The 19,289-nt window shown below is 39.7% G+C and overlaps 1 protein-coding gene across 1 annotated transcript; it reads left to right on the plus strand.

Annotated features, from left to right (window-relative positions):
• The first annotated feature begins 10,093 nt into the window (after positions 1-10,093).
• On the plus strand, positions 10,094-16,952 carry mstnb (myostatin b). The gene is made up of 3 exons (XM_063051993.1): positions 10,094-10,574; positions 12,071-12,444; positions 15,396-16,952. Exons 1-3 carry the CDS (start codon positions 10,169-10,171, stop codon positions 15,774-15,776), a joined length of 1,161 nt encoding a protein of 386 aa, XP_062908063.1. The 5' UTR covers positions 10,094-10,168; the 3' UTR covers positions 15,777-16,952.
• Positions 16,953-19,289: the final 2,337 nt, after the last annotated feature.

Below are 19,289 nucleotides of genomic sequence, written 5' to 3' on the forward strand. Positions count from 1 at the left end.
TAAAGGTGTTTCAGATTTGAAAACTGTTGATTGGCACCCAAACACCACAACAACCTTCCTTTGAACTGGACACTACTGCAATTTTTTAAGAGCCATTCTCCTGACTCTTGTTGACTTTGGTTTTAGCAGATCAACATACACTAAATACTGGAGGAACTCAGAATGTCAGACAGCATTTTCAGAGGGAAATGAATAGTCTTCAGGCCCCTTACTTCCTTTGGGATGGTAGTAAAGTTAAAAGGGCATCTCCCAGATGTTGAGGGGTTTTAATGATAGATGCTTTCTTCTTGAGGTACTGCCTCTTGTAGACGTCCTTTATGACAGGGAGGGTTATGAACTGGTTGCGTCTACAATCCTCTGTAGCCTCTTGCAATCCTGCACATTAGAGTCTTCATACCAGGGTGTGATGTATCCTATCAGAATGCTCTCCACTGCACACCTGTAGAAATTTTCAAGACATTTTGGTGACATAGTAAAACTCCTCAAACTCCTAATAAAGCAGCGATACTAGTGTATCTTCTTCATGATTGCATCAATGTGTTGGGCCCAAGACAGATCCTCTGAGATGCTGGATTGATCTTCTGAGGTACCAACATCCAGGAATGTGAAGCTGCTCATCTTTTCCACTACTGACCCCTCAATGAGTACTGGTTTGTGTTTTCCTGACTCTCCCACACCCACCCCCAGTGTTGCAATGTTCACAATCAATTCTTTCGTCTTGCTGACCTTGAATGTGAACTTGTTGCAACAGCACTCTACCATTCTGATTTGATTATTTGTGATTGAAGTAGACACTGGTACAAGGTTGAGAACTGGGCTGCTCTTTGGAATGTACAATTATTTGATGGAGGAGGAAGAAGAGATCAATTAGGTAGAATTGTTGACTCCACAAATGATGTAGCAATAGTGTCCTTTCAAGTTCATCCTTCTCCTAGCTATTCTGTTTCTTCTCAGTGCTTCTATCCACTATTTTCCTTGTAATTTTCATATATCCAGACACATAAACTACAAACCTCTGAATTCTTTGGAGTTATCAGTACTTCTTGCACAGGACTTCAAATCTTAGTCCTGGTTACCATGGCTTTTGTGAGTTTCCTTCAATTGAAGGAATAAAGAACATCACTCTTTTACTGAGAATCATAGAAGAGTTATAACACAGGTGACCTTTCAACCCATTTTGTGTGTGTCAGTCAGGCAAAAAAAAACACTAAGTAGTCTAATGCCAGCTTCCAGCATCAGGTCTATAACCCTATGGGTCATCAGGCAGTGAGTTCCAGTCACCCACCACCTACTAGGAAAAATATGTTTTCCTTATTTCCCCTCTAGTCCATCTAAATATATTTCATTAGGTTTTCTATCCTCTGTTGAGAGGAATATTTTTTCTTTCTATTTACATTATTAAAATCTCTTATAATTTTAAAAAGTTCAAAGAAATCTCCTATCAGCATCCTGTGTTCCAAAACAAAAAAACCACAGTTAATTCATGCAGTATTCCTTCTGGTCCCAGGAACATCATTTTAAACTCTTCTGCATCCTCTGCAGGGTAAATACCCCTCTTCTGCAGTGAGATGATCAGGACAATTTATGGTACAATAGGTCTTGTCTAACAGTTCCAGTGTACCATCCCTGTCTTGCCCTTTTAACACCTTAATGATCTGTTCTGTTTATCTAACTTTCTGTGGAATGTGCTTAAAGGTCCATTTTTGGCTTGATGCCACTCAGTAGACTCCTCTTTGCTGTACTGAATTCCATCTTTCTGCCCAATTGACCTGACTATCTACAATAAATCTCTTTATTATGGACCCTAGATTTAAGCATAAATCACTAATGTGCATATATTTCAAAAAGGAAGGGACAGAGTACTGATCCCCATGAAATCCTAATGGAAAGTGACATACTGTCGCAAGGATATCTACACATATCAATACTTTGTTCTCCAACTAATTTCAGTTTCGATTTGCTACTCCCTCATTTTTGACCAGCCTGCATTGGGACCTTGCCAAAAACCCTTGCTAGGGTCTATGCAGATTAGATCAACACATTTTTCTCATTAACCCCTCTTGTTAGTTCTCCACAAAAGAAGTCAGTTAGTCGGACAGTATCTGCCCTTCACAAATTCATGCTGACTGTGCCTAATTAATCTGTACATTTTTAATTACAGGTTTATACTATTCCTTAGAATTGATTCTTGTAACAGCTGCTTAGTGACCATGTCACTGAGTCCCCTAAGGAAACAATTCAATTTTCTAGCAGGCTGAATGATTGCTTCTGATCTATTCTATCAAATTTTGTTCCTCTACACTCCCAGTTTGCAAATCATGGCCTTGCACATGAACCATTCCAACTGAAGCTGTTCACTTGATGGGCTCTCTCAGTGCCTATATGCCCCCAGCCATTTAAACACCATAGTCCCTTAAGGCCTGGAGCATTGTATAATTGTGCAATCCATTTATGACTGTGGCTAATGTGATTGTTGGTTAAATATCTATAGTATTCAGATTAGTTCTCTGAGAAGGCAGGGACACAGGAAACTGATATCTGCTACAATTCTGTTCTATTATGATACACATGCAGAGTTTACTTTGCTTTTTGAAATAGCACACTAGTCCAGCATTGTGACTTTTAGTTTCAGTGAACTGTTCGGAATCAGAATCATGCTTAATATCACTGACATATGTTATGAAACGTTGCAATACATAATAATGAAAATAAATTATAATAAGAAATATATATTAAAATAAAATTAAATTTAAGTATTGTAGAAAGAGAGGCGAAAAATACTGAGGTAGTGTTCATAGGTTCATTGTCCATTCAGAAATCTGATGGTAGAAGAGAAGAAGTTGTTCCTGACACACTGAGTATGTGTCTTCAGGTTCCTGTACCTCCTCATTCATGGTAGCAATCAGAAAAGGGTACGTACTGGGTGATGGAGGTCCTTAATGACAGATGACACCTTTTTAAGGCATTGTCTTTTGAAGGTTTCCTTGATGGGGAGGTTAGTACCCATGATAGAGTTGCCTGAGTTTATAACTTTCTGCGGCCTTTTTCCAGTCCTGTATAGAGGCCCCTCTTTAACAGACAATGCTGCAGCCAGTTAGAATGCTCTCCATGGTACATCTGTGGAAATTTGTGAATGTCTCTGGTGATATACTAATTCTCCTCAAACTTCTAATGAGACATAGCCACTGTCATGCTTTCTTTGTAATTGTACCTATATTTGGGCCCAGAATAGATCCCCAGAGATGTTGTCATCCAGGAACTTGAAAGTGCTCACCCTTTCCACTTCTGATCTCTTGATGGTCGCCCAAAATAGACAAGCTGTGAGTGCTTCAGCTCAGTTGGTAGATCCTTAGAACATCTGGTTTTCTGATTTGCACCCAAGGAGCAGAAAAGACTTTCGTATGAATTACCAGACCCAGGTGTAATCTGGCCAATGTTTTATGAAGTAATGCCTTGACATTTTCCACTTTATATACCAAATCCTATTGAAACAATCCTAGATTTAATTTGCCATTTTACTGCAGTCAAGTTCCAGATTGCTGGCCTTTTGCATCTATTTACTGTGTTTCTCAGTCAGCAAACTATCTGGCAATTTAACATATCTTATTTTATTTCATTGCTTTCATACATTTATGGCCAGAATTTGTATTTAAGTAACATCACAACCTTAGAATTTTCTAAAATGCCTCACAATCGTGGATGTTTTATCACAGTTCTTTGTATTTAACCAAATTTATGAATTTGTGCAGAACTCCTCTCAATTATCAAACAATAAATGAACTGAAAGTTCTAATGAACACACACATACAAAATGCTGGAGGAACTCAGCAGATCAGACAGCAACTATGGAAAAGACAACAGTCAACGTTTTGGGCCGAGACCCTTCAGCAGGACTGGAGAAAAAAAGATGAGGAGTAGATTTAAAAGGTGGGGTAAGGGAGAGAGAAACACAAGGTGATAGGTGAAACCAGGAGGGGAAGGGATGAAGTAAAGAGCTGGGAAGTTGACTGGTGAAAGAGACAGAAGGCTATGGAAGAAAGAAAAGGGTGGAGGGGCACCAGAGGGAGGTGATGGGTAGACAAGGAGATAAGGTGAGAGAGGGAAAAGGGGATAGGGAATGGTGAAGGGTTGAGGGGGGGCATTACCGGAAGTTTGAGAAATTGATCTTCATGCCATCTGGTTGTATGCTACCCAGACGGATTATATAAGGTGGTGTTTCTCCAACCTGAGTGTGGCCTCAACATGACAGTGGAGGAGGCCATGGATGAACATATTGGAATGGGAATGGGAAGTGGAATTAAAATGGGTGGCCACTGGGAGATCCCGTTTTTTCTGGCAGATGGAGCATAGGTGCTCGGCGAAGCAATCTCCCAATCTACATCAGGTCTCACCAATATACAGGAGGCCACACCAAGAGTATCAAACACAGTAAGTGGCCCCAACAAACTCACCAGTGAAGTGTCACCTCACCTGGAAGAACAGATTAGAGCCCTGAATGGTAGTGAGGGAGGAGGTGTAGGGGCAGGTGTAGCACTTGTTCTGCTCGCAAGGATAAGTGCCAGGAGGAGATCAGTAGAGAGGAACGAATGGACAAAGGAGTCACATAGGGAGTGATCCCTGATGAAAGCAGAAAGTGGGGGGAGGAGGGGAAGATGTCTTACTGGTGGGATCCTGTTGGACGTGGCAGAAGTTATGGAGAATTATTCACCTACCTCCCCACTAACCACTGCGTCCAGCACATAATTCTTTGTAACTGCCTTCTACTTTGTCCTCCCCTACCCCCACCTTTTTGCTCTGACCACATCCTTTTTTCCATTCCTGACAAACGGTCTTGGCCTGAAATGTCAACTGTTTATTCTTTTCCATAGATGCTGCCTGGCCTCTTTGAGCAAGTGAATTGCTCACTTGTAGACCTCAGACAGTTTGAATTGTCAACAACACCTCCTCCACAATCTCCATCAACATAGGTGCACCACACCACTGTCAATGGCCAAATCAAAGGTAACAAATCAGCATATAGGAGGGAGACTGAAAATATGGCTGAGTGGTGCCACAATAACCTCTCACTCAATGTCAACAAAACCAAGGAGCTGATTATCAACTTCAGGAGAAGGAAACCAGAGGTCCATGAGCCAGTCCTCATTGGGGGAATCAGAGGTGGAGAGGATCAGCAACTTTAAATTCCTCTGTGTTAACTTTTCAGAGGGTCTGTAATGGACCAAGCACATAAGTGCAATTATGAAGAAACCACGAAAGTACCTCTCCTTTCTTAGAAGTTTGTAAAGATTCGGCATGATATCTAAAACTTTGAGTGTGGTGGGGAGTATATTGACTGGCTGCATCATGGCCTGGGATGGAAACATCAATTACCTTGAACATAAAACCCCACAAAAAGTAATGGATACGGCCCATTCCATCACGGGTAAAACCCTCCCCACCATTCAGCATATCTACATAGCATGCTTTCTCATCAAAGCAGCATCCATCATTAAGGACCCCCACCACCCAGGCCAAGCTCTTTATTCACTGCTGCCATGAGTAAGAATGTACGGCAGACTCAGGACCCACACCACCAGGTTCAGGAATAATTACTACCTCTCAGCCATCAGGCTCTTAAACCAGAGGGGATAACTTTACTAAACTTCACTTGTCCCATCACTAAACTGTCCCCACAAACTATGGACTCACTTTCAAGAACTCTGCAAAGATATTTGTTTTTTTTCTCTCTTTCATATTTGCATAGTTGTTGTCCTTTGCACGTTGATGTTTGTCTGTCCTGTTGGATGCAGTCTTTCATTGATTCTAATGTGCATCTTGTAATTACTGTGTATGCCTGCAAGAAAATGAATCAGGATTGTATATGTACTTTGATAATAAATTTCCTTTGAAACTTGCTCAAAAAATCCAACAGGCTATGATTAACACAGAACATCTTGCAGGCGCTGTGGAAAGACCTAACAGATTTTGTGGAATGATTCCCTGAGCAGACTGTTAAATCCATTTGGCAGACCACCTCACCATCAGAGCTGACCAATAAGTACTAAGACCTAAAACCTTACTTAGTTGGCAGCGAGCGGCGCCCTTCATGTCCGATCCTTGCCACAGAATTGGACTTTCATTCCCAATGCACACTCGGTGGTATGATAAGGACGAATTAATCACCCAACTCTTTGTGGACTGTGTATTTGCAATGATGTTTTAGGCCTCTTTTTAAAATCATAATCATCAATTTTATTTGCATTTCAGGTGATGGCATTCTGATTCACAACATTATAACGTCAATTATTAGAAGAAGCCAATTAACAACTCTATATTGAATTGTAATACATTAATTTCATGGTGATATACAGATTTAACTTTTATTGTTTCCTTGCCCTCAAGACACATAGTTATCTGAATGAAATGGTGCTCGCCCTGTCTGTATACATCGATCCTGAAATAATATTTGTGTGTAATGATCATTTCAAGTAGGTCATATTTCTCATTTTATTCTTGGGTGTTTGAAAAACTGACCTGGTTTTGAAAATAACCCAGGATGGACGGGAAAGTGCGTAATTAATCCTATAACTCTGCAAGTTGTGGTTTATTATGCACACGAAGTATGATGCTACTCAGAAAAGGTCCTGAATGCTCACTTCTAACGCGGGTCAATGTTCCGATAAGGCGTCTAAAAGAGAATTCGAAGATAAGAAGGTTTCTCTAAACAGGGAATGAGATAATCTTTCTCAAATCTTGATATGTAATTGTAATAAAATCCATCCTGCTTCTTGTATATTTCTTGATTTCGTTATAACAGCGAAAATGAAATTGCAAACTCAAGTGACTCGTTATATATGTTCAGATGAAAATGTCTAATCTTACAGATGATAGTATACACAATCAATAATAAAGATAAAAACAATTATATCTAAACATTATTCCAGATCATAATGAATTGCTATTTGTGTTTAGATTGTCTGAAGCGCTTTACCCATTGTAATATTTGATGCGGTGGAGTCGTTTTAAGTATAAATAGAAACTAATTGAAATCCAGAGTACTTATATTTCACCATTTATAAAATGCTGGTATTTTTCTTCAGTGATATATTTCCCCAATAACTATTTTAATTCTGTCTTTATCAAAGTTAAACTCTTGGCAGATTATACCATTACTAATCTATGCATCGCGAATTAATACTCATATAAAGGATAGAAACAACCCGTTCACTCAACTTGTACTGAGGTCGCACGTGACTGTGGGGCTGCAGAATAAAAAGACTCAAATAAGGTGGGCATTTTAATGCAGGGTGGTGCACTACAAAGTGAGAATCTGTACTAATTAGTTATTTTTAAAAAAACATACTGATAAATGGTCCACTTAACTAGTGCATCCATTTATGCTTTTTAAAATTCGTCTGTCAGAAGTTTTGCTACCCCGCCATGAAGCTGTAAATTAATAAAAAATAATTCTGTAATATTGGCAAAAGGAACTCAAACAAGATTTTTAACAATTATTTATTCTGGGAATTGGCCTATTTGTCGTAAATTTACAGTTTTCAAAATATCATAATAGAAAGATAACATTAACTATACCAAAAGACTAGCAGGCTGTGAGGGCTAAATCCAATGTATTGATTTTGCTTCTTTCAATTGATCTGCGTGAGAGTTGAGTGTGCCCCCTCCCAACGTGTTTGAAGCGGATTCCAGCTACAAATAAGGTTGGTGATTGGTACTAGTATTGATTCTGATAAGATAGATCTTGCTCACTATACTGTTCAGAGACTGGTCACGTTTAATAAATGATGTAGTTCGCCCAATTGCCAGCAGATGGGCGCATTAACCCCGGTCCTATCACCTACTTCCATCTATCATTCCATACGAGTCATAAGTTTCAATTTGTTATTTTCCGAGTCCACCAGAATACACAATTATTATTAGCGAATAACCTCGCATCCAGGACAGAAGTAGCGGGACTCCGCCGGAATTCCGAACAGCATTCAGATTACGTATTCCAATGAATAAATATTTATAATTAATGCGTCGAGAATCTTTTCTTTTCTCTATTAACTATGTCTAAATTCAAAAGTAGTTTATAGTTCCCAAATCGGAGTTAATTTGCTGCATGCACTTACTAGATGTTGCTCCAATATTTAGCCTAAACCTAAAGAATTTTTAGAGAGAAGATTCTGGAATTATCTTACTTTGCTTATTGGGATATATTCAAAATAGTGTGCAGGGTGATATCCATATGGATGCGGTCAGTGAGATGCACGGAGAAAATTCATGCTTAACATTTTCATCCATTCTTACATTGGAGCACGTGGTAATTTTCCAGCGGAAAAGAGAAGCCTGTGGAGAAATAATCGGCGATAATTGTGTGGTGGCTTCTTCGAATCGTCTTTCGTTTTAATTATGTGTTAAAATGTAATTTGCGCCTGTGATCCTTTTATATTCAACTCACAATTTTTCGTTTTTTTTAGCAAATGTGGCGGCGCAGGGTCAGCAAATAGAACTACATTAATAAACGTATTCCAATTTCAGACTAATTCCAGTTACGTGCGGGAGTGAACACACCGTTTGAAACTGCGAAAGTGCATGCGGCTCTTGCACGTAAACGGCATTTTAAAATGGTATTTAACAATCTTGCGTTTTTAAATGGCACGGCCCTTTGAGTGAATATAGATACGTTTCGCTCTTCTTAACATGCATTCTTTATAATTGCTTTTAGAATGATCTAGAAAATTGATAAGAAATACGATTGATTGTAAATGAGAGAGAAGAGCGTCAACTTAAAATCACGGTTCTGTAATAATATGCGTGTTTAGTGTAGCATTCGTACTTTAAAGGAGGTATAAATTTGTTACCAGATGAACAGTTCTGCGGGGCATATTATGACCTTTAAAATTGTTCCGATCGATATGTCTGGAGCTCAGAGTATAACACAGCTGTTTGACAGCACTTAATGTTTGCCTTCTAAGTTGACCAATTTTCTTACACGGCGGATATGGAGAATTGTGGTTCAGTTGCACACGTTATCATTTCCACACTGAATGCGTCTCTGTGGGGAAATGCACGTGAGCATCAACTGTCATTCATCTACATTTCAGATCAAAGAAAACATTTTAAACTATTATGATATTTCAAGAGCTACTTAGACCTAAGGTTTTTTTTGTGTGGGATGATGAGATTAATATCCCAGGACCGATTGTTCCGCCATAATGCACATAATGCCTATGTTGTGTTTTACACGGCACATGTTGTTTTATTTCATATCTAAGCAAATGTTGCAATTAACAATTACTTTCTCTAAGCCAGTGGAAGCGTCGAACAAAGCTAACTTTACCTTTCTTCCATAATCGTAACTGTTTGGAGCTTTAATGTCCTCCGAGTCAACTGCATTAAAGCGCGCCAAACTATACCCGGTCAAAGTTTGGTTGGAAAACTCACAATTAGAAACCGCTAATAGTTGTCCTCGTTCCACTACTCATGTTTTAATTCGATTTTAATGGACAGATGTAAAAGATAATGGCAAAAATTAGGGGAGTGCTCGAATAATGCCCAACTGTTTGTCGCAATCGAGGTCAAACTTTCAGAAGACTGAACCATCTCATATTTACTGTAGGGAGGGAGGGAGACGGAGACGGAGAGGGAGGGAGGGAAGGGGAGAGAGAGAGAGTGCGTGCGTGTGTAAGAGAGAGAGAGAGAGAGAGAGAGAGTATCAGTCACAATTAGGATAGACCTTCAGCGAAACCTGTAGAAAACTGGTAACAAAAACTACTACATATTACGCCTAGCAGCAGGGAATCATGAGATCTGGCGTTCTGAGTCTTAACAACTAGCTGAATGCAAAAAAAAAGTGATAGACGCACCAGGCTTTGTGCGAATTGTTTCGGCTATCGTTCATTGGAATAAACAGGCGGTATAAACACACGAGCGAAGTTGAAAATAATGACGCTGCGTTGGCTGTGAGTGACAGAGAAAGATCTCAGTTCTGACAGCTAGATTCTTTGTTGGCACAGCAGCCAATCGTTGATTTTTACGACACAATAGTGTGGCCAAAGTTGTAGTATAAAAAGCCGTGTTGGAATATATGAGATTTACCAGTGCGCTTGGCCATATCCCAGCCCACCAGTCTCTTAACACACTTTTAACTGGAGACAGAAGCGGATCCAGCAAAAGATTTGGGAACATGCAAGCATCGCAAGTGCTCATTTACCTGGCTCTCTTTGGTGCACTTGCTCGAGTAGGTGGCAGAGATGGTGCGCACGCGAATCTGACAGATATTAAAACGGAATCGCTAGAAAAAGGGCCAGATAGTGACTATAACGTGTCCGAGTGCTCAGCTTGTAGGTGGAGGAAGGAGAATAAAGCACTCAGACTGGAGTCTATCAAATCGCAGATTCTGAGCAAACTGCGCCTCAAGGAAGCACCCAACATTAGCCGGGATACAGTGAACCAACTTTTACCGAAAGCTCCTCCTCTGCAACGGCTACTTGATCAATATGATATCCAAGGGGATGATAATAATGATGCCTTATTAGAAGAGGACGATTATCATGCTACCACTGAAACTCTCATCACCATGGCCACGGAGCGTAAGTAGGCCAGTAGAATTATAAGTAACATTTCAGCAGTAAACTAACTATTTTCTGCGTACAACGGCTGATGTAATACAACATTTCAATTTGTGTACTGCCATAATGTTTACACCTTTTTTTCTCAATTGATAGACTAATATCACTGGGTTTAGGTTCTTATGTGAGTTGCACTTAAAGCAAACGGCTCGACAAAGATTTTATTAGCCATGGTAATCGCGACCTCATTGTGATCTTTTCATCTGTTCTGTTTCAAAAGGCTTCCCTTTCCTTTACAATACGCACCAACATACTAAGGTTGTAACTCACTTAACGAGAAGTGTAAACTTTAAGGAAAAAAGAATCTTTATTTGTCCACGTTATAGCTGTTCAGAAGAATTCACAAACACGCTCTGTTGGAGTTTAAGCAAGGACATCGTAACTAGCAACATTTTATATTTCCTGTACACCTGAATCTTGGGAAACCATGTTTATAACCTAGGACTATAAAAGCACCATTTTTATGAGCCATCAATTCAAAACTAAATTTGCTCAATCAAGTTATATTTTAGTTGAGGAGAAATTATTATTCACTCCAGGTGACCCTATGAACCTTAGCTGAGTTAGGCCCTTGCAAACTGTCGCAGAAGCTATTGCTAGGAAACAAATGAATGTAACTAATGAGGATTACGCAAGCTTTCAAAAAGAACTTTCAATTGCGGATTTGAACAATTTATATTCTAACTTAAAGCTCTTCGGTTTTTCATCACGGTTTCCAAAATAACATTTTACGTTTCGCAATATAGTTGACTGGTTTCCTTCATTCCAAGAGAGTTGGAAAGAATGATTCTATTGTCCCACAGGCATATTAGTGTTCATTGTAGAGGAATAACTTAATAGCTACTAGCAAATGGTGTCATGACCTCAGTGTGTCATTAGGGTCATTTTAACTGCAAAGCATGTGACGGGTAACTGCAGCTGCCTGAGTGCTCTGTCAGCCTGGGTTGGATACTAAATGCTAGATCTGCAAAAATTGGACGATTGATATGCAGTCAGAAAGATAAGATTGAAACCAATTTATGGTGGAATTCTGTCTAAGTGTTTATATTGAAGAAAAATGATCAAGGGGGCATACAGATCTGCTCCCAGTAATAATTGCCATGCTGCAAATGAAAAGTGTTAATTTACCAATCCCCCCCCCACACACAATGCAGCTGCAAATAAATATTTCAGTATAAACATACATTTGCTATACATGTACTCTATTTTTAAAAGCCAGCATCGTGACAGTGGCTTTTTCCAGCGAATATATTTCCCTAAACCCGATTTACTGTTGAAATATTACGCCTGTGACCTTTTCTCCTCAAATACTCTTTCAAAAAAGAGACGGCAACCAGTGTCTTGCTCTTTCACTGCATGTAATTCGCTATGTATAGTGGATTTTTTTAAAAAAAGTAATATTTGAAGTTAGGATTAAAGTAATCCCATTCACGTGTATTATTTAAATTGTTTTAAAGCTGAACCTAGTGTCCAAGTCGACGACAAACCGAAATGTTGTTCCTTCAAGATCAGCCCCAAAATGCAATTTAATAAAGTAGTCAAAGCCCATCTCTGGATATACCTGCGGCCAGTGAAACAAACCACAACGGTTTTTATGCAAATTCTACGACTAAAACCAGTGGGGCAGGAATGGACGAATCATACACCAATTCGCTCTTTAAAATTCGACATTAACTCTGGCACTGGCCATTGGCAAAGTATAGACTTCAAACGTGTACTACAGAACTGGCTCAAACAACCCGAATCGAACTGGGGCATCCAAATAAATGCATCTGATATCAACGGACTCGACCTGGCTGTCACCTCCCCGGGAGTGGGGGAGGAAGGATTGGTAAGCGGTATTCTATTGAACACTACATGCAGTATACAGTAATATTTGTAATATCAGTTAATAAAGTGGCGTTGCATGCCAAACGTTTATTAGTCAATATAATGAAAATTCGAATGTTCTTTTTAATTTAAAGGTACCTTAAATACTTTTGAAAGTCATTGAGTTAAGGCCGGCAGGTAATACCCTGCTCCTTGATAATATTAAAAGTATCCATAGACACGTCCACGGATGAGTAAATATGATGAGTTATTTAACCCACAAGTTCACGGACTGTTGCTAGATTACAAATTTCTCTGCTTTTCGTTTGCTTTCCAAAATCGTCATACCTAAAATATTTGCATTTGATTTTCAACTTCAGCTAAATAAAATCAGATAAAGCGAACGAGTAAAACTATTTTACTGATCATTCAATAAACATATCTGGCAGCTTGATTTACTTTAATCTTTGAACATAATATGCACAGGGAAACGGTCGTGCCAATGCCTTTCCATTTTGAATAATAAAATACAGAGTCAAAATGAAATAACTTTATTGCGAATTTACTGCAGGATATCCGAGACGATATTTTATATTTCCCTTCAAACTGATGCCCAATATAACATGAACATGCCGTTAATTTTAATATTGCTTGTATCGACTGTAAATTACAGAAGAATATGCACGAGCAAACGTAACAACTTCCCGCGGCCTCCTTACATCCTTAATCTTATGAAATCTTGGGTAGACTCAAGTAGGCAATTAGAATTGGCTGAACTATGTTGAGAGCCTTCTTGGTTTGTGAAAAGTACTCTCTCCGCGAACTGCCCTCCCCCACCGACCCACATTCAGCAAAAAGATACCCTCTTCCTACCATCAAAAATATCACAAATGGGACACTATACGAGTTTGAGTGAGTATTTAGCAGGGTGAAAAAATACCTTTAGTCCTTTTGAATACATTTAGCTAACTGTTTTTAAAACATGTCAACTCTTGCAAAATGTTGAAGACTTCAACAATGTAAGTTTTTAATTCATCCACGTCATAGAAAGAACGTTGGTAGTACCTTGGTATCGTAATTGCCAGGGAGAAAGAAAATATTGTACTCCGTTTAGTAGTGACCTACTATGACATGATTCGGGATCATTATTAAGAACGTATTTGCCAGCGTTAACACGACGTAAACAATGTGAACTGTAGAGTTTCCAATTTTCTAGCTGCATTTGGTGGATATAATTTGGGACGGAATTTATGCGATTCACTGCAATGACACAAGAAGATTGCTTTGAACAGTAAACTGTCTCACAACAAAAGGCGCGAGAAAAAGAATTAAGAGATATTAAAAGAGCATTGTGCGATTGAATGAGAATTTTCACGGGATGGTAATTTAAAGGTGTTGCCTAGGATTTAATGAAAAAATATTCAAACAAAATTAAAACGATTTGTATTTCTTACGCCGTGAAGGATGTTCAATTGAGGATTGTCGTCCTCCCCCATAGCACTAACATTCAGCTGGGGTTATTAAATACCGCATTCATACTCAGAAGAAAGCTCTAAAATTTTCCCATTTATGTTCCTACATGATCTCTGGTGTCGTTTTAGAGGGGTAGAAACAGCGGTTTATGGTTCACAGGAAGAGTTTCCAATGACATCACAAACTACGACACTCCAGGAACCGAGAGACATTTATTGTCTGAACAGGAAATTGTCCAAGTGAGGGCGCTCAATTTAATTTTAAAATTACTACAGCCGCATTGAATAAGTGTTTCTCGGTAGCCGTAGGATCCGCGAAGAAAGACAAACTGGGATTTTTAAGGTTTAATGCAATGAAAATATTTCGTTTACCCTTGTTCTGCAACAGCCTGGATCAGAATTGCCTTTCGCCCAGTTATGGTTTCTGCAGACTGATTTCGTTTGTTCTGAGAGAGGACCAGGAAAATATTTCAGTTCCTTTGCATGTTTTTACAATCTTTTTAATAAAGTGACTCTTAAAATGCAACTAAAAGATAAAAAATACTCATCTTTTCACATCTTCTTCCACTCAGTGATGGTGTTCTAGGAACGATGGATCTGTGAGCTATAGATTTATTTCTCACTACGTTTATAAAATCCACGAGTAAAGTGGACATGCCGTGTACTATATTTAAAAGAAGAGTCAAGTAGCCTTTTCAGAATTCAACTTGACGAACAAAAATTACCCTGAAAAGGAAGGGAGAGCTCATAGTTGGATGTACTGATCTCTATCCCAAAGTAAAATAATGTAAATAACCAGCAGAGAACAACATTTCTTTTATAACTTTCAGAATTAATTTCAAAGTTAACTTGAATAGTATTCCGGTAGATCTCCAACTAGTTTTGGCCAGAGGTTGGCCCAAATAAGGAGGATCCTTTTTCCTATCCTTTCTTTTTAACCTTTATGCATTCCCACAAAATTATGGAAGTCAGGAATAATGGAATCAATTTATCCATTTTTATAGCCCTTCTATATCCAAGGTTTAAAGGCGTGCTTGAAATTCGATGCTCTAACTCCCAGTTCAACGATTTTGCCAAATGCAGCAGATAATGTTGGATATCAAATAATACAATAATCAGGCTTAATTAGAAATCTCAAATTCTATCTACAATAAATCTTTCATCCTGTGTGTATGTAAAATCTTCCTAACAGTCACTAAAATGACAGTGCGCGAGAAAATGTTTGCTGCCCCGCTACTCAACAGCTGGAAAATGTCATGGGATCCCTTGCGACTGTATTTAACTTCTGCTCGATATTTTCCGATTCCTCAGCTGGCTGTTATGGATTCTGTCAGTCTCCATGCTAGATTTTATGCTTTAACGAAAACCAGAGCATCTCTGAGGGAGAAAAGACACAAGGAATAAAATCAAAACACAATTCTGCATTTTCTTTCAGCGGTTCCTGAAACGTTCGTATATTGGAGTTTCCTTTAACTTCTTTCCTCTTTTTTTTTCTAAACAGCAACCGTTTCTCGAAGTAAAGGTGACAGAAACATCAAAACGATCCAGAAGGAATCTTGGGCTTGACTGTGATGAGCACTCGACTGAATCGCGCTGCTGCCGTTATCCCCTCACAGTAGACTTTGAGGCTTTCGGCTGGGACTGGATTATAGCGCCCAAGAGATACAAAGCCAATTACTGCTCAGGACAATGCGAGTACATGTTCCTGCAAAAGTTCCCCCACACCCACCTTGTACAGCAGGCCAACCCTAGGGGTTCGGCGGGACCCTGCTGCACCCCAACGAAGATGTCGCCTATAAATATGTTATATTTTAACGGAAGAGAACAAATCATTTATGGAAAAATCCCAGCGATGGTAGTGGATCGTTGTGGCTGTTCCTGAGAACGACCAAAAAGACAGGAGGATGCGTCCCTACAACTGGACGTGCGAAATATGGTCGTGCCAACGATTTTCTGCATCACCCAGTACTGTGCAATAGGCAAAGAAGAGATTGTATTTGTGTATGCTCCCCCCACCCCCAAAGAAATGAATAACATGGGCTGAACAAGAACAGCGAGATTCGATACACCTAATGAATTCAACGGCCCGGTCTACTATTCCACTTCAAAAGAGGAGCGAATACACATTGCTAGCAAGGCCCCAGCATCCCACATAAAACCATCCAAATCTGAATATGCGCGAACAATTTCAATTCCAAATTTGACGAGTTAAAAGTATAGGGCATTTCCGATGTATAGAAAAAAAATGTCATTGCATGTGTTTAAAACGAGTTCAGAAGTTTTCTGACATAGACTTGACACTTCACTCCCCAGATCATCAACCAAACGGTATTCGTGTATTTGCAACAGATAAAAACGTTGTACTTCAATGTTTAACTCTCGGTTCAGATAAACAGAACATTTACATTATCAAGTCGTCTGAACTACTCTAAACTTGAATTTTATGCATTGGCATTACGGGAAAGATGGACTGTCTTTCGAAGCTAACAGAAGCACTATGTCTGTGGACAACGTTTAAGGCAAAAGACACAGGAAAACCACAAGTCTAATAAGTGTTAAGACCCTGTTTGAATTCTGCCTTGGCAACGCTACAGTTTGCACTATGGCAAGCCAATAGAGAGAACTGAATTGGTTGCTACGAAGTTGTAAAAACTGAATTTGATATGACTGCTTTGTTCGTTGAATAATATGTTCATGACATTCATTTTGTAAATGTTCTTTTTTTTTTCCTTTTCATTTTTTTCCACGGTTGATACGATATAACAGGTTTATGAAGAGCAAAGTTTGATACAACAACTTACGTTAGGTGCTCAGTGAATAAGGGCGCTTGCTTTTGCTGTATCTCAAATAAAATACACGACAGAAGACACACGAGAGAAAGCAGTAAAAAGGAAAGGGACTTGTAGGTTGTGCGGATTATGAACATAATGGAATTGCAATGGGCGCAATGGCGCGGCGATCTCATTTTCTGAAATCCAAGAAGCAGTGGTTGATGGCAGAACAGAGGGGCTAATGAAGAATATGATATTGTACAGAATCAACTTTGTACATTATTCGGCTCGGGTCATTATATCGTTCACATTAAAAGTGATTATTTTATTAAATATACAACTTTAAAATTTATTATTTTGCGAACTATTTTGACTTTATTTGAAAATATACTTCCTAATACTGTATGGAAGATCAAATATATGAATAATGAGGGCGTTGTTGAATAATTGCTCTACAGTTCCAGCTCCTTCTCTTTATGGTAGAAACTCTGATTAAATTGCCTGCACATGTCCCAATCTGCTGCAACGTTTCCACAAACTCAACCATCAATTGTAAATATGCATTAACATCCCCAGTATAGACCTACAGCCACTTAATTCTCCAATATACAAACCCATTTTATGCACATTTTTGGAAGCCAGAAAGCGGATTTGAATCCAAGCACGTCTTTAGGGCACTGGAACAATAAGATGGTGACTGCGTCCTAGATTTATGCCAATTTTGTACCACGGCAATGACAACAGTATTAATTTACCACCAGAGGTTATCAAGTGATTAAATTGATGCTCGGTTTAATTAGTGTCCCACTTCATGTTGTTAGCCAGGCAATAAACGATTACAGTAATTACAGAGAAGCATTCAATGGCGATTATAGGCTTCGGAATCAGCAATTTAAACCATCAGACCAAGTACACAGATTCCAAAATATCCGTTCAGCTATGTTTACAACGCTTGCAACGTGAGCCCGTGAAGAGGGTTGCCAACTTCCAGGCATGTCTTGGTCTCGAAGAAGAGACCAAGGCAAAATCTTGATAATGGGGAAGCAAATAATATGTTATGTTTAACGCTCCCCGAATTTCTTTTATCACTTTCTCTTATTAGTTCTAAAATATTGGAGGTGGAGGAAATGATCGTTTGGACCTGGTGATGGAAGGGGATGGTTGAGTGATAAAACGCCCGGAATTTAGTCAATAAATTACCAGAACTGGCAATCTTGCTGAGATTAACTGCTAAATTGGTACGCATATTGAGAAGATTAAGCAGTTTGATAGCTTTCTCTATGCACTCAGTAATTCCCAAATATAAGGAGGAGCTGTAATAGCAACTCACTCTGAAGCAATATGTACCAACACTATCAACTCTTGCTCCGTGTAACAAAAGATTTGACAACATCGATAACCCACTGACCCACTGGCATTACCGAAGGGGGCAATGGGTCAAAGGGTTATCAGCAATTATCTACTCCTATTAGGTTAACATAAATCCCAACATTTACTGCCAATTCTGTTAATCCAAGTGATTGCAAGGCTTCAAGATGTTCACGGAACATTTCAGATACAAAAAAAAACACGTGGCAAAAAGTAACGAACAAACTGCTACGATCTTATTCAGCATGTGCAGAAATAATATTTCATTTATATCCAATGGTTTTTTTTGTACGCACTGTAGCAAACCAATACGAGAATGCCAAATCCTCAGTTGTCCAATAACAAATAATTATTAAATGTTTTCCAGATTTGGAAGCATTCGTCATATTTGTCACCATAACTCCATAAGGTACTTGTCAGTTCAGTCCTAATCAAGTGGTCCCCGTGTCTTCAATATCTTTCACAAACAAAATCTAAATCTCAGCACACATTGTTCACCTTCTGCGCAAATATGATCACTTTCCAATATTATCAGCTAGTATCCCTTTTTAATGTGGATAGGTATCTACCAATGTTACATCACATAGTCGCCACTTTTACTCGCATTACTTCTTCCTTTAAAAAGATTTGCCCCTTTCGGACATGATTCTCGACTGTTCAAACAGGGTGCACAACCCTGGCAGAAATGATTCCACAACCTAAAAATAAACTTTAAGAAACGTACTCACGCTTGGATAGCAGAATAATCACCCTTCGCTATTGCCGTCGTGTCAGAGGCAGCGCAGCACGCGGATATTTGTGTCAAACAGCGCACGCCCTGCACAATATGCATTTTAATCACCAAAGCGACTGCTCCCCCGGTCGGGGCAGTGACACCTGCCGGCCCCAGCCCCCCAAACTCGACCGCGACAGGCGGCAGCTCGCCACCTGGCAGCGTGACAGGCCTCGTGCGCGTACCGCGCGGCCGCCGGCGCGCGCCTCCCCCGGTTGGTTGGCTGGGTGCTCTATGTTGTGTGCAGGTGGAGGAGGGGGGGGGGCGCGGTTGGGAGGTGAGAGTGCGCGAGCCCTCGGCCGCGAGCGTCCCGCGGGTTATTCCCAGATCGGAAGCAGCACGCGGAGACTCCCAGATGAGTCACTGGTGCCACGTGCTCCCAATGGGTGATGTCAAGTCTCAATGGCAGCGTCCTATCTGCTGCGTGCGGATGCTGCCCATCGACTGCGCTCACGTGGTGCTCGCAAAAGGAAAGGCATCTGAG

The sequence above is a fragment of the Mobula hypostoma genome, chromosome 6, assembly GCF_963921235.1.
Source record: "Mobula hypostoma chromosome 6, sMobHyp1.1, whole genome shotgun sequence".
Taxonomy (NCBI): Eukaryota; Metazoa; Chordata; class Chondrichthyes; order Myliobatiformes; family Myliobatidae; genus Mobula; species Mobula hypostoma.

Excerpts from the sequence above, each read along its gene's own strand:
- mstnb (XM_063051993.1), top strand. The coding sequence starts at position 10,169 with ATGCAAGCATCGCAAGTGCTCATTTACCTGGCTCTCTTTGGTGCACTT. Across the intron at positions 10,575-12,070 it reads CATCACCATGGCCACGGAGC|CTGAACCTAGTGTCCAAGTC; the intron begins GTAAGTAGGCCA and ends ATTGTTTTAAAG. Across the intron at positions 12,445-15,395 it reads GAGTGGGGGAGGAAGGATTG|CAACCGTTTCTCGAAGTAAA; the intron begins GTAAGCGGTATT and ends TTTTCTAAACAG.